At 51.3% G+C, this 14,540-nt stretch overlaps 4 protein-coding genes across 4 annotated transcripts; 2 read left to right on the top strand and 2 right to left on the bottom strand.

Annotated features, from left to right (window-relative positions):
• Positions 1-1,826: 1,826 nt before the first annotated feature.
• NCU00525 (hypothetical protein) lies at positions 1,827-2,714 on the top strand (the record flags this gene model as incomplete). The annotated part of the gene is made up of 1 exon (XM_958984.1): positions 1,827-2,714. The coding sequence occupies one exon, from the start codon at positions 1,827-1,829 to the stop codon at positions 2,712-2,714; it is 888 nt and encodes a 295-aa protein (XP_964077.1).
• Positions 2,715-4,324: 1,610 nt separating this feature from the next.
• On the bottom strand, positions 4,325-6,314 carry NCU00526 (Lcc1; the record flags this gene model as incomplete). The annotated part of the gene is made up of 3 exons (XM_958985.2): positions 4,325-4,682; positions 4,797-6,167; positions 6,229-6,314. The coding sequence occupies 3 exons, from the start codon at positions 6,312-6,314 to the stop codon at positions 4,325-4,327; spliced, it is 1,815 nt and encodes a 604-aa protein (XP_964078.2).
• A 1,251-nt stretch (positions 6,315-7,565) lies between these two features.
• NCU00527 (mitochondrial genome maintenance protein Mgr2) lies at positions 7,566-9,464 on the bottom strand. The gene is made up of 5 exons (XM_958986.3): positions 9,181-9,464; positions 9,064-9,090; positions 8,973-9,002; positions 8,818-8,908; positions 7,566-8,752 (listed from the first exon to the last, which is right to left on the bottom strand). The coding sequence occupies exons 1-5, from the start codon at positions 9,233-9,235 to the stop codon at positions 8,608-8,610; spliced, it is 348 nt and encodes a 115-aa protein (XP_964079.2). The 5' UTR covers positions 9,236-9,464; the 3' UTR covers positions 7,566-8,607.
• Positions 9,465-10,028: 564 nt separating this feature from the next.
• Positions 10,029-14,450, top strand: ham-4 (hyphal anastomosis-4). Its single transcript, XM_958987.2, has 3 exons — positions 10,029-10,634; positions 10,915-12,490; positions 12,544-14,450. Exons 2-3 carry the CDS (start codon positions 11,252-11,254, stop codon positions 13,696-13,698), a joined length of 2,394 nt encoding a protein of 797 aa, XP_964080.2. The 5' UTR covers positions 10,029-10,634; positions 10,915-11,251; the 3' UTR covers positions 13,699-14,450.
• Positions 14,451-14,540: the final 90 nt, after the last annotated feature.

Genomic DNA, 14,540 nt, shown 5'->3' with positions numbered 1-14,540 from the left:
TTTCGTAGATCACATAGGAGGCTGTTCGGCCTGATGCTGAGTTGTGAACGCTTCCAGATACAGTTGGAGACCGCGAGCAGTGGTTGACACACTGACTCCAACCGTTAACCACAGTGATGTGGTGCCCAGATATACCAGTCTCTGCTTTGGCGCCGATGGTCATGTACACCAACCACGGAACCCCCTCTTTCTAGGGGTTCATCACTCCCCATTGCATCGTCCATCACTCTCCGGCCGTGTTAAACTTCTCGCGTCTACGCCACCAAATTCTCTCAACCCGACATTGCCCCAAACAAAGCCGGGCATCCATATCATTGGTAGCCAGACATGACGAGAAAAAAGTTCGAGTCCAAAAAAGGCTTGGAAATGCTGCAACCCAAACCCAACAGGACGTCCTAGGAGGGCCTGTGCTGGTACTGAAAGTTCGTGTGAAGTGCAACGACTATGGAGCGACCACTTCGTTGCGTATGCCGACCAGTGCAGGTACAAGTGTGGAGGTCGTCGACGATAGTGGCTATTGGCGGTCGTCGGTCATTGCGTCGTCAGCGGAGGCACGGCGTAGACCTGACGCGTAGCACCTCTATGAGGGCTGAGAAGAGCCGAGGCCTGTGTCGGTTCCGGCGAACACGAGCGACATGCAAGAAAGAAGTGACAGGAAGCATGTGATGGTTGGAAGGGAATAGTTGCGGGCGCTTCGGTATTGAAAGGGCGGAGGAAGGTGTGCTTGAGGTGAGGAGGGTGAACGGGGAAGGGGCGTGGTGGCAGTTTACTACCGGACTGTGTAGGCCGGAATTTGGGGATTCAAAAATGGCACCACTTTCAACAGTATAGGAACTCGCGAATATGCAGACTGGAAAATCTCAAGGCATTGCCAGCCTTTTTTTCTTTTTTTTTTTTTCTTTTTTTTTTTCTGCCTTTTCGAGTGGTAACACCATCAGGATGATCCGTCTGGACGTGGAAACGGGTGGAACGCAAGAGCATTTGCAATATACCTATTTATACCTGCATATCCCTACTTGTGCAGCTATCTGACTCAAGCTTTATACTGAGCCTTCCAAGTGTACGTGCATCATATCTTTCTTGTTCCTTGTTTATGGCTTGGTCCGAGTGGCTTGTGAAGTTCTACCTCATATACACCAGCGTGGTGAACAATGCATATGGATGGCAGCCAGGAGGACAGAAAGACACCTTTATAGGATTGTTACCTGCACCGTCCGTCATATTAGGCAAGTATCTCTGATGACAGTATGCGTGGATAGGATATTGCTGGTTTTCTCTTGATCTGGGACGGGTCCGTGACACGCAGTTGGTTGAATGTTAGGACAAGTAACTTCCGGAGTTGAGAATGCGTATAGATGCATCGCAGCTCAAACAGTAGCTCACACAACCCGACTTGCCGGACTTGCATAAAGGACACGAATATGCTCTCACGTATTCTCCGAGAAGCACTATAAAACCACCCTTGCCCCTCCCTTTGGATGTGTTTGTGCTTCCCAGTATTCATCTCCCAAAATCTCGCCGTTCTATCCTGGTTCTCATATCGTCTTCTGCGAAGTTGAAACACCTCTTCCTCATTCATGCTACGTGGCCAAGATTGTGCCTAGTCAACAAATCCAACATTTCGAGGTATGTTAGTTCAAAGGCCCTTTGCCATATTATGTTCAACATTTTGACAACATTTTGACCGAGTTACTGCAGGGAGTTACCGCGGATCAACACACTTCCACCCAAGACCACAGCACCGCGAAGCTGTTCAGAGCACAAGAACACGGATACATCAAGGGAAGCTTCCAGAGAAGATGCCGCTTCCTGCAATCATTTACACCATGAGGCGTCTTAACACCGGCGAGCACGCCCCTGTGTGGGAAGAGGAAAATGAGGACATGCATGACAGAAGCTCCCGACCTCTTCTGACCGAGGGGCTACAGAAGCAAAAGAAGCAGCCCACCACTACTAAGCTTGGACCTACCCTTCCAAATGGCGAGACAAGGAAGCGAAAGCGAGTCACCTTTGCTGTGCCGGCACCAATTCCGACCGAAATCGACCAAGATCACCTCCACATGATGTCTATAATTGACAAGCTCGCCGAGGCGGAACCCAGAAAGCGACCGGGACTGAACCCAATCACTGCCGTCGTTCCAGTCTCTGGCGTAAGCTACATCACCAAAACCGACCCTAGGAAGCCCATGTTGCTCAGTGAGTTCAGTATGAACGAACCTTCAAATTCACGAAATCGCATGCTGTCCGACTTGATCAGGACCCTGGACAGCAAAAAGGGTCGAAGAACTCGGAACAGATCGGAACACTGGCAGTTGCCAGCCCCTGAGCAGCAAGAAGAGGTGGACGCGGCAACATCTATGCGAGACATGCAAGAAAACCAACAGACGAGTGAACAGGGCTCGTCTTTGGCCTCAACAGAGCACGAGGAGGAAAATACCAAACCCATTTTCACGAATGACCCGGAAGACTCAGAAGACAAACCCCGCCACAAGTGGCTCAAAATTCCCGCTCAGATCTGGAGGAACACCACCGTATTCCTTGCCAACACCGTCGACCACCTGCCCTTCTACACTTCCCTCAAGGAGAAACAGTGGCAGGCAGCAACACGCATGTGGGAAGAGGAGGCCAAAAGCAAACGCATGAGCGTACCTAGCACAAAAAGGAAGGCTGAGAACTCACATCACACACCTTGGCTGCACTGCGACAGACTCTAGGAAAACATCACTATGGAGACTCGAAGGAAACACCGCAGTTTCGGGATCCGCACCTTACGACATCACTCTCGTCTTTCCCCACCTCCATCTACTCGTTGATTGGAGGTTTCATTCGGAATGCGCAGCTTTCTAGTCATTTAGTGAATTGGTAGCCCTACAGTAACACAGAAAAGAGAAGGAAGGAAAGGAGCAGACGCTTTTCCACAATTGTAACAAAGCAGCTGCTGTATACACAGGCACAACACTACGATCCCGGAAGGAACCAGGGCATGGAAACAGGGAAGAGGGCGTTTGATGTTTGGGCAGTTTCATGGTCATTTATATCAACATCGGGGTTTTCATCGGCAGCCTTGGACTTTTGGTCAGTTTTGAGACAATTGGTTTCCAAGAAAAGGCGTTTGGCAGGGAAAGAATCGGTTTTCTGCATTTGTCAACATCGGGCTGGCGGTTATTTGGAGATTTTGTAGTTGGTTTCTTGGATATTGAAATGGGCTACAGCGATTCTTCGCAAGGTTCTTATTTTCGGGTGGTTTTATATCTTGCTCTTGTGACAGCAATGGCTCATGATGCGACTCAGTTCCCTGCAGCCATACGGAGACAGAGAAACTGATATGGGATCAGAACGGTTGGTCATAAACATAGTATTTTGGAGGAATCTAGATAGGGATGTTGATGAGGTTGGATTTAAACAACAGAGAATTTTGGAAGACCGAAATATGATGTCCCGATCAAACGACGAATCAAATTGAAGCCCAAATCACGAACAACACCAACTTTAGTCTCCGCGATGTCCAAGACTACAGTACAGGTTTTTGAAAAAGCAAGCAAGCAAGTTAGCAGGTTTGGAAGTCTCAGAGGGCCTTCGGAAACAAAGATCTCAAGGTGCAGACAGGCAAGATCACAGTTTCAATACCATAAACATCACATCACAACGCACCACCCCTTCCATCTCCTATTTCCCATCTGCCACCTCTCTCCTGTAAAGTCGCTCAAAAACGCCGAGCAAACAGACCCAGGGAAGAGAAAAAAAAAAAAAAAAAAAAAAAAAAAAAAAGAGGGATGCGGGACACTCCCAACTTGTATGACTCTGCGTGAAGATGAGTCGAGGTAACGGACATGACAAGGCAAGATAGTAACTTGCATACAACCGCATACTGATGATGTTATCATTGCAAGTATTGAAACTCTATGGTAGGTATTTTCTGTGACTTCCATCTTATCGCCATATGCAACTGCCGCGTGTAAAAACTGTACTACCGCGTTTTGAAGGCATCGCGACATGCAGTTATGCGCATTCAGATGTTGCATGACTGCAGCACAAAAAATAGGCATGCGTATCCAACTCGGCAACAAGCTCTTCCGAAATCTTCTGCTCCAGCCCATAAATAGGTACTTCATACATGTTTGAACACTGGAGAATGGAGCAGTAAACCATCGGCGTTCACAAACAATCAGAACAACGAGATCATCAGGCCATCTGCAACCCAACAGACCAGAAGAATCAAGATCCAAACAAAAGGGTATTTATGTACCAAACCAAGCCCATCCAAACTACACCTAACTCCCACGCCCTTTTACGCCCAATGCTCCCTGCACGACAGCCTGGGTCTTCATGTCCCACTGTCAATCTGATCAACAACCGTGTTCTGACTCCACGCATCCCACTCCCTACACACCTGCTCCATTTTACCTGGCATCCTATCTCCTCCCCATCGCCTCCTCACCTCGTCCGGCTGTGTCAAAAAGCTGGCAACGAACCCTCCCGACGCATGCCACCCGATATGGCAATGAAACGCCCATATGCCCGGATTGTTTGCATCAAACTGCAGCACCAAGTGCCCGTGGGGCCTGACAACCTCGGTGTCTCTTCGCACGGGGTTGGAAGAGCGGACAATCGTCTTACCGTCCCAGTCGCCGGGGCCGGAGGAGAGAACGTAGAAGTTATACCCGTGGAGGTGCATTGGGTGTCTGTTTTCACAACAGTATCAAGTTAGTTTTGGCTTTTCCTTTTTCTCGAAATTTCAAGAAAGGAAGAGGGCAAAAAAAAAAAAAAAAAAAAAAAAAAAAAAAAAGAAAACTCACGGTCCAGGCCCCTTGTTAATGACAACCACCCTCACTGTCTTCGCCGACCCAAAATCCTTCACGTTCGACACCTCTGGGAAACTCATGTTTCCCTTCATCACCATATCCAACGCCGGGTGATTATAATCCACCCTCGCACTTACGCCATCAAACAAGAAAAGAAACACATCTGACGCGTTCCTGTACGCCTCAATCTTCATCTCCTTGGTCACCGCCGGCTCTCCTCTCACAGGAATCGGATAAAGCGGCTCCCTCTTGCCCAAATCGTCGCTCGCGCCACAAGTACTGTCCGGGTCGCCCGCGTCTGCCCACGGCTGACTCGACGGCGCCGTTTCGGGGTCTGCTTGGTCGTAGTAAACGGCCGCTAACGCGAACGGCTGCTTGGCTGCAGAGCACTTGGCCAGGTCAGAGCGCATCCAAAAGGCCGACTTGGGGTCACTGCCAGCGGCGTTGGCGGTAACGAGGACGTCAGCGCGCTGACCCACGGCAAGGGAGATGGCCGTGACATTGTAGGGTTTCACGGGGACGAAGTCGTTGGCGATAACGGTCATGGTATGTCCGTCAATGGAGAAGCGTTGGACGCCGTCGGCGCCCGAGTTGATGAGCCTTAGGCGATGGGTCTTGCCAGTTTGGAACTTGAACTTGGAGATACCCGCGTTGGGAGTGCACGGGGTTTGGTCGCCTGCTGCGGCGGCGGTATCGCAATCAAAGTTCATCTTGCCGTTGATGAGATTATTGTCCGAGGGTACACTGGGACTACCGCCCGGCGCGAGCATGTCCTTGATCAGGTCGAAGTAGGGGCGGTGGTACCAGTCGCTGAGCATGACGGGGCCGAGGTCGATGTCGTACTTGGCCTGTGTGGGACCGTGGACGACGATGGGACCGACGATGCCACCGGCGTATTGCGCTGAGTAGTGGGCGTGGTACCAGGATGTGCCGTAGAGACTTGCATTGAACTCGTACGTGTAACTTTTGCCAGGAACAATGGGACATTGGGAGACACCGGGTGCGCCGTCATCCCATGGGGTATCGTCCTGGAGGAAACCGTGCCAGTGCATAGCCGTACCCTCCTCCGGAGAAGAAATGTTGTTGAAGACATTAACGACAATCATGTCACCCCAGTTCGCCTCAATCAGGGGGCCTGGAAATGCGCCGTTCACTAGTAAGACGTCCCGTTGGTATCCATCCGGTGCAATGACTCCTCGGCTGATGACAAAGTCGTACGTTCTCACTACTCCTGTTGCAGGACCATCGGTGTATTGGTTGTTTCCCCAGTCGGTGAGGTTTCCCCATGGATATTGTCCATCCGGTGTTAAATTGCCCAAGAAGAATGCTAGAAATGAAAAGAGAAACGTTCCCAGTCGGGATGAACTTGAACAAGATGACGTTAGTGGTCTTCTTCCTCCTAAGGAAGAAAGAAATGGAAACATACCCATTTGTTTCCTCTTGAACCAAGTTCGCAACAACACCTGTAAGTTTAGAGCTGACCTCTACTATGGCGCGTCCTACTACACCCATGATGAAGAGTAAAGGGATGAAACAGAAGATATACTTTGTCGACCCTTATAAGTGCAACCGAGTTGTTGGAAGGAAGACTATGGGTATGAGTGTCCAAGGACGGCCGAACATCCTCAGCTACGAAGAACTACATCGTTACTTCTTATACAAATCCCTTTGGGAGACTAAGACCGCAAGGACCTACCGCTTTGGCGCCATCCGTGACACAATAATCAACACAGGCCGACCCAGTCCTAGCTATCCCCGAGAAACGCCCCGTAATGTGACCAGCACAGCGAGAGGGAAAAAGGAACGGCAGGGTGGATAGATCACAGATGCTGTTTGGGATCGACCCACTACCCCGATCGACATCCTCCGTATCTGTTGCACCTAGTCGATGCAGCAAAGTACACATTATCCCTGAGATTGATGATGATGATAGTCTGCCAACGGAATCGTCAGGTACCATCCGAGATCCGGCGTGGAAACAAACTCAATGTCCACAACTTCAGAGTAATCAAGATCAGCGCTGTCCTTGAGCCATGTCACATGGTGTTAGGGAGCTGTTCAGCTCAGCTGGACCAGCATATATATTTTTCAGATTAGTGCGCACAGAGACCAGGTTGTTTGCGGCATCGGATTTGTCGGACAAAACTCACAACATATCCGGCCTGCCCACCGCTAGGAGTGGCCATAGAGAGACACTTGGGTAAACGAAAACACCAAATGGAGGTTCACCGTTGAAGTACGAGGTGGACAGCAAGAGGATCTCCATCTAGCGATCTCCAGGTGTTGAATTGTCGACGATATTATGGGTACAGCTCCACGGCTCCCATTTTCCTGGACCGCAAGATGACGAGCACTCCGTTATCGCCGGAAGAGCGCTAGGAATAACGAGAAGGGGTACAGCCATTGCTGGCCATGGCACTGAGCTATCATCTCGTAAAGTCCCTGGTAGTCGATCATGCAGTCAGCCTTCTTGAAAGTAAGGAGAGAATACTAGATACTGACGCCCAAGCAGCGTACCGCACAGGCTCGCACGGACTTGATGTTAATCTGTGAGTCGAAAGTGCATACATATATGTATACCGTATGGTCTCGCGCAACTCGTATGCCAGGACAGGCACAATCGTGCGGACCCTGTAGGGTCAAAGGTCTGCCAGTTGCGTTTGGTTGCGTGTATGTGGCGGTACAAGCAAACGGTAGAGCTTTAACCCGGCGTTGCCGGACTCTTCAATGCAAGGGAAATGTCAGAGGCTCAATCACAATTATGATCGCCGGTGCAGGAAGCAAGGAACTGGCAAAACAGAACAAGCGCCAAAAAATGAGAAGGCTGCTGACGGACGACCTTGGAAAATCCCAAAGCATGGCAACAAATGCTGCCGGAACAATGGGAACTGTTCGGTCGAGCCCGTCATCCAAAAAGAATGAACCAATGACCTGTAACTAGCTTTAGTCGATTGATCGCTGTATTCGAACAGAGAGTCGCAATGTTGCTAGGTCAACGAGTCCGGACCGCAGCTGGATGTATGCAGATGCAGCAACAGCCAGAAACCGATCCTCCTAAGTAAGACTGTGGCATGTCTAGAAGCTGATGTATTCCTCTTGCCGCGGATCTCAGCCTCCTTTGACTGGCACTTGTTGCAAGTTTCGAGCTACTGCTGTTGACTCGATTCCGTACAGTGGTAAAGATGATTTCTCTCCAATATTTTCGCCCAGTTTGTCTCCTCTTGGCGGAAGTGACGATGGTTGGGTATCTGTTGGTTCACTGGACGAGATATTCTCAAGGGAGTGAATGGATATTGCTTTAAGATTGCAAGTGCGATGCATTTTTTGAGCCGCATGAAATTGTCTTAGACGGTATTAGGGTGGCTTGTATGTATCGATCACTTGGCCGCCTTTAACCAGGATGTGAAACTTTGGGCGCTGATCTCGTTTCGCATAGTATACGTGTTGCTGAATTTCCATTCCAACAAAATTAACATGCTAACTCAGGCCCAATGTTGTAGCACAGCCGAAGAGCCTCATCATGCCGGTCGGCTTGCACAGCATGCCCATTCGTAAAGCTGGCCTGTTGTCATGAAAGTCAGCAAACATCTGTTGAATACAAGCACAGAAGCCCGGAAGCACCCTTCCTGAGTTGTCGCTCGTCAAAAGTTATATCAGACAAAAGGGGCCCAAACTGATCCACGCATGATTAGAATTTCTGTGAATTCTGAACAAACGCCCAAGACGCCGTATCCATAGTCGCTCCCGAGTGCGGCCCTATTATTTACACATAAAGTACAGCAAATCGTGCCTCCTGCGTGGACGCTTAGTCGGAGCGACGAGTCGGGTAGTAGGCGGGGCGGAAGGCCTGGGCGGCCATAATCATGGGCCTCCTCTGGGCACGATAATAGGCCTCGGCGACAATGGGCGAGGAGTCGGAACGAATGACGCTTCCGATGGACATGAAAAAGCTGGAAGGACGGCTGTGTCAGCGGTAGAGTCCAGTACAAAGTTCTGTGTCGAAGGGGTTTCCTACCCAAAGGTCGCGCCCGAACCGAGCATGTACTGGCCCAATGTCCTCATGATGCCGTTAGGGCCGGCACCATATCTGAAAATGTTGACGGTCCCTGGAGAGTGGCGCACGTCAGGACATGCCCGTAGGTCAATTGAGTCTTTGGGCGATGGGCCTACCGAAAATGAAACCAATGATGCAGCCGACAGCTGTAATCGCAAGAGGTTAGCGACCGGAGTCTTCATCATATCACGGGCAGGGGAAACATACTGCCGCCCATCATGGCACCCATCTTGACTGCGAGGATGGCATCATGTTAGCACGCTCCATGTTGTTTTTGGTTATCGCAAACCCCTCTCGAGTTGTTGCCGTGGAGTCAGCCCATACACTTGTCAAAGTTGGAGGGCCCAACGGCACCACCGTGCTGGGGAGGAGGAGGCATCTTGGTAATTGGCGGTATGGGATTGACGACACTGCAAAGCTAATTGCGGCCAGAGGAACTGCCAGCTGATGCTGCTTCGCTTGCGATCTCAAAGAAGTGGGAGGAATTCCGCGATAGAGTGGTTGCCGCGGGCAATTGCAAAAAGTGACGCACGGACGATTTCAGCGTGTGAACGAGGACTCCACCGCATCAGCCTTGCCCGCCGGGAGGAACTATCAAGTGCTACAGGGAACATTCCATCGTGATAAGGCCACTGCATGTGAAAGCTTGTCTCTGTTTCACGAAGCGTGAGTCTTCTCAAAACCTAAAGAAGAGATCAATAACTATAGACGGTCTATCCCAACTATAGGGATGCAATAATGAGCGTTTCTGATATCTTTAATCCACCTTTGTGAGTCCTTGCTGTCGTACTGTACTTGCAAGCTTCACCACTTGGCAGATGAAGCTCTAACAGAACCGGGATAGGCGGGGATCACCTATGGAACCTCTTTCATGTCTTTGGAACGTCTAGACGCTTGGGCCACCAACCTCGGCGTTGCCCGTCAGACCACCTAGAACTGTAGTCGCCTAGCGGGCGACGTGCCATCGTCAACTCCATTTATGTCCTTTCCAATTACCATTTACAGGCATTGCTCACGTGATAGGGAGTTCCTGCTGGAGTTGGTGACAGACTGACAGCCAGCGCAAGTTGAAATCATGCCTCTCCCTTGTTCAGTTGGTTCTTTTTCATCTCCGTGAAAGACGGGATTCAAGCTCCTGAAGATTGCGCCTGCACCCACGTACAGACCATCATCTTGCCCCTGGTGGTTGGCCTGCACATATCGCACACCAATTTCATTCCGATACAATCACTGTATCATATACGCAGGACACCTTGATCGTGTTTACCGCTGCATCTTCAACTGGTCGGCATCCAAGAGCCAATGGGTCACCTCAAGCAAGTTCAAGCAGACCTACAGGTACCAAGCGAAGAGGTGCTTCATTGTAGAAACAGGGGCGGGGACTACCAGTACACGGCTGTAGGTACCTAGGTACCACTGCAGAAGCCAGCGACCACTGGCCGGGCAGCGGCAGTGCTGCTAGTCAAAGGCCCAATCGCGAGGAACGGGGTAGTCCTGTTTGGGATTTGGTGGGAAAGTTTAGCTGAGCCAGCTGCACGCATGGACCACTCCGTGGCTCCGGCCGGCCTTCAGTCCCCTGCCCACTAAGCGCTTCAGGTACGGTTGGTTCCTCTCCAAGGCAACGTCAGGACTCTGGAAACGTGAGTCGCCTCGTGGATATTCTGGTTCAACCATCGTCGAGTGCCATACTGTTGCCGTCGCGTCTCGAAAGCGTGCTTTGCCATTTGCCATTTTCCCCATCTGCCCTCGAAATCGCCGTCACAACTTGCTATTACTAGGTATGCTTGCTTCTCGCTTGCTCCTTCTTTACTATATAAGCACCAACATCACGACGGGATCGCCTCTCGACTCGGTGCCTGCCCCTCCGCCAGCAAGGGCGCGAAGTTACCAAAGAGCAAGTGCGCACTCCTAACTCGACAGTCGTCGGCGGCCATTGTCCACTTGTCCAATCCACCTTGGAACCCCGGAATCCCTGCGCCAAGTGCTCGACGTCACGGCCAGATTACCGCCGCGTGCTGGGTAACATTACTCGCCTCTAACTGACCCTTTTGCTTTCAGCCCCTATAGTTGCCAACAACCCGTCCAAACTCCATCAATAGTGGCGCAGGTACATAACAAGGTCAGGAAGAGAAGAACAAGTAGTCGCATGGGCTAGAGGCTGCACGGAGACCTCGAGTGACAGCCAGTTGGAGCCCGCGCGCCTGCTCCCGCTCCCGCTCCCCGTTTCCAGCTTCCAGCAAAAAAAAAAAAAAAAGGACAGTTTGTTGCAACTTGCAAAGGGAACAATCTCAAGGTCCTAGCATAGACGGCAAGCGACGACACTAGCGACCAGCGACACCACCGCCCGTATCCACTTCGCTCCATTCCCCCAGAGCCCCGTCCACGCCAGGTCTCAATGACGGCTGTCGCGAATCCCCCTAGCTTCGCAAATCTCAATCGGCCGGGATGGATTAATGGCGACCAATCGCTAAACCCGATGAACCCCGACGACAATAGAATGAACATGTTCATGTCGCGAAAATCTCTTCAACGATCAAACTCCTCGTCGTCGGTTGCGTCGACGGCGTCCTCCTCGTCCACCTCCACCGTGACCTCGACCGGCTCCGTCTCGACTGCGCCGACCAACGGCAGCCCCAACAGCACCACCAGCAGCGGCGGCGTCAACGGAAACGGCAACCCCATGTCGGTCGGTGGAGACACCGCGCCTTGGTCGAACTCACAAGCTCTGCGCAAGAAACCGCAACCAAAAAACAACAACACCAACTCATGGACTAATGCCAGGCCAGAAGGAGCGTCCGACCTTTCACGCTCAGCAACAGGCCGCCCGCCCATGGCGAATGGCGTCAACGGCGCGCCTCCAACTATGCACCATCAGCAACAGCAGCCATCATCGCAGCCTCAGCCGCAACAACAACCGCAGTCCGCCATGTCGGCGCCGAACCAGATGATGTCACAAAGCAATCTCGCGAGGCCCGGCGCCGACCAAATGGCTCCCCAACGCCTGCCCGTGCTGTCGCTGCTGTCGCTCAATGGCACCTTCGAACGCAAGACCATCTCGGTCCCCTTTTACCCCGACATAATGAAAATCGGTCGACAGACAAATGCGAAAACCGTCCCTCTCCCCACCAACGGCTTCTTCGACAGTAAGGTGTTGTCGCGTCAGCACGCCGAGATCTGGGCCAACCAAGACGGCAAGATATTTATCAAGGATGTCAAGTCCTCAAACGGCACCTTCGTCAATGGCAACCGTCTGTCGCCCGAAAATCGCGAGTCGGAACCCCATGAGCTCCAGTCTCAAGACCATCTCGAACTCGGTATCGACATTGTTAGTGAGGACCAAAAGACGGTAGTTCACCACAAGGTTGCCGCCAAAGTCGAGCATGCTGGGTTCGTTACCCAAACGAACAACCTCTTGGATATGAACTTTGGCGATCTCGATCCTTCAAATGGCGGCATGATGATGCCCATGGGCGGCATGCCACCCTTCCGCGGTCGGGCTGGCAGCCAAGCATCTCTAGCAAGCAATGGGCGTATGATGCCTGGCAATATGGGTGGTCCGATACCTGGTATGGCGCAACAGAGGCAATTTTGGTTAAACCCTGTCACGACTGAACATATTGTCAAAAAGCTTCAAGTAAGTACATGCCTGTGCCATAATTCCTGATTCACTTGCTCACACTACAAAAGACGGAAATGCGGAATGCCAAGCTGCAGCACCACGATCTTATCCGAACGGGTCAGTTCATCACCGCCTTGGTTACGAAAGACGACATCAAGAATCAAGACAAGCCCGAAGATATTGAGCCCCCTAAGTTGCATGTGAACGGGAATATCCCTTTCAAGTCGGAAATTAGCAAGACCCGGTTTTCGGAACCCCCTGCTCCTCCGCCCTCACAGCCTCTTCCAGAGAAGCCAGATGTTGCCCGCGCTTCGGATGCGCCTTCGCTAAAACGAGGAATTACCGAGCGACCCAAATCACACCCTTCTCCCAAGGACACGAATGTCAATCAGGTTGTACAACTTACGGAGGCCTTGAACCTAGCAAAGAAGGAACTGGACAGCAACAGTGCTCGGGTGCGAGATCTGGAGAGGATGCTAAACGAAGAACGTGAAGCCCGGTTACAGGCGGAGGTTTTGATGCAAAAGATGGCAGTAAGCCAACAAGCAGTGACAAATGGCACGAGTGTGGCAGCTTTAACGAACGGCCACTCGGCAACGGAGAGAGTATTTGAGCCACCGACGGAGCAAACTGAGACAAACGACGCGAGCGCGCTCGGCGGCCTCGAATCCGAAAAGAGCCCGAAACCGGAAACCAGCAATATCGAGGCCATGGCGGCGGCTTTCCAGGCTCGGATAGAGTCCATGACGACGGAGATGAAGGGGTTGAGGGAACAGCTGGAAGCTTTCAGAAACAGGGCTGAGCAGGCAGAGGCAGAGCGGGATGCTGACCGTAAGACGTTGAGTCAGTTGATCTTGCAAATACGTCAGCGAGATGAGGAAGAACAGCAAGCCGCGGCGCGCAAATCGCGTTCGTCCTCTCGCGGTAGATCGCAACAAGGAGGGAAGGACAAGGAGGTTGACGAGGCATTGCCCAAGGCCAATGGCGCTGCAGTGACTGGACCAACCCAGTCTGATGGCTCCTCCGAGGATCATGCTGAGGAGGTGCCCAGTTTGGCGCTGACGGACACCTTGAAACCGTCATCTTCGCCCGCGCTAGTATACCCGCACCAGGACCGTGCGTTGATACAAGCCATGCCCTACGTTTCCGTCCTTGGAGTCGTTTTCATTGGAATGGGTCTGATGGCTTACCTCAACGGGTGGCAGCCGCAGGCGAAGAATTAGGGCAGGCCGGTATCATGACACCACAACCCACACACACACACACACACACACACCTACGCACACCGTATCTTCAATCTCCTTTGTACAGTTTTATAGGAACTTTTTATACCTGAAGACTACCTACTTCTCATCATATTTCTATGCACATGCACTTCCGTCGTCTTGGTCTTTTTTCAAAACATATGTATTATGCACAAAACGCGGCTTACCGAACCCAGACGGTAGGGACTTTTGACAACAGAATCGTCTGGAGTTTTGATGTGAAATGGTGGCGGGTCTAGCGTGGTTCAAAACATAGGAAATGCCTTTGACAACATTTGGCTTTTTCTACCCCCAATTTTGCTCTCTGGCGTTGCTCAACCGCGTCACTGACTCTCACTTTTTCCGAGTCAGCTTTCTCTTCTTTTCCTTTGCCTTTCTTCTTCGGTCAAGTAATCATTCAAATTAGCACAACGGGCTGGGAACTGTTGCGGATACTTTCTGAGATGCTTGTTCTGTTAGCTTGCGATCGGTTTGCGAGTATCGAAGCGCGAACTTGTTTTCAGCAAAGATTTACAGTTACAGTTGCAGTAGGAAAGCAGCAATGCGATTACGGCTTGGGAGAGAGAGGGACTTGTATGTATGTATCACAACACAGCCGAAATTCTTGGTAGACGCGGGGGAATGGAGGTACATCCGGTCGGGAAAACGAATAAATCAAGCGCCGAAGAGGGCTTTTCGTACATCATTTATACGAGGTGATGATTGCTTCCATCAATACTTGCAGACTGGGTGATTGAACCTAATTGATAAGATAACGAGCGCTGTGGTCTGAGCATTGACCAACCCCCTAATCAGGTGGG

Source organism: Neurospora crassa, linkage group I, assembly GCF_000182925.2.
Source record: "Neurospora crassa OR74A linkage group I, whole genome shotgun sequence".
NCBI classification, from domain to species: Eukaryota; Fungi; Ascomycota; class Sordariomycetes; order Sordariales; family Sordariaceae; genus Neurospora; species Neurospora crassa.
Note: the sequence above shows the minus strand (reverse complement) of the source record. Positions and strands in the feature narration are given on the sequence as shown.

What these genes read in the sequence shown, in the direction of transcription:
- NCU00527 (XM_958986.3), bottom strand. Translation starts at nt 9,235, where the DNA reads ATGCCTCCTCCTCCCCAGCACGGTGGTGCCGTTGGGCCCTCCAACTTT. An exon ending in GCCCTCCAACTTTGACAAGT is followed by an intron (nt 9,091 to 9,180) that starts GTATGGGCTGAC and finishes CCATCCTCGCAG; the next exon opens with TCAAGATGGGTGCCATGATG. An exon ending in GGGTGCCATGATGGGCGGCA is followed by an intron (nt 9,003 to 9,063) that starts GTATGTTTCCCC and finishes TTGCGATTACAG; the next exon opens with CTGTCGGCTGCATCATTGGT.
- ham-4 (XM_958987.2), top strand. Translation starts at nt 11,252, where the DNA reads ATGACGGCTGTCGCGAATCCCCCTAGCTTCGCAAATCTCAATCGGCCG. An exon ending in ATATTGTCAAAAAGCTTCAA is followed by an intron (nt 12,491 to 12,543) that starts GTAAGTACATGC and finishes ACACTACAAAAG; the next exon opens with ACGGAAATGCGGAATGCCAA.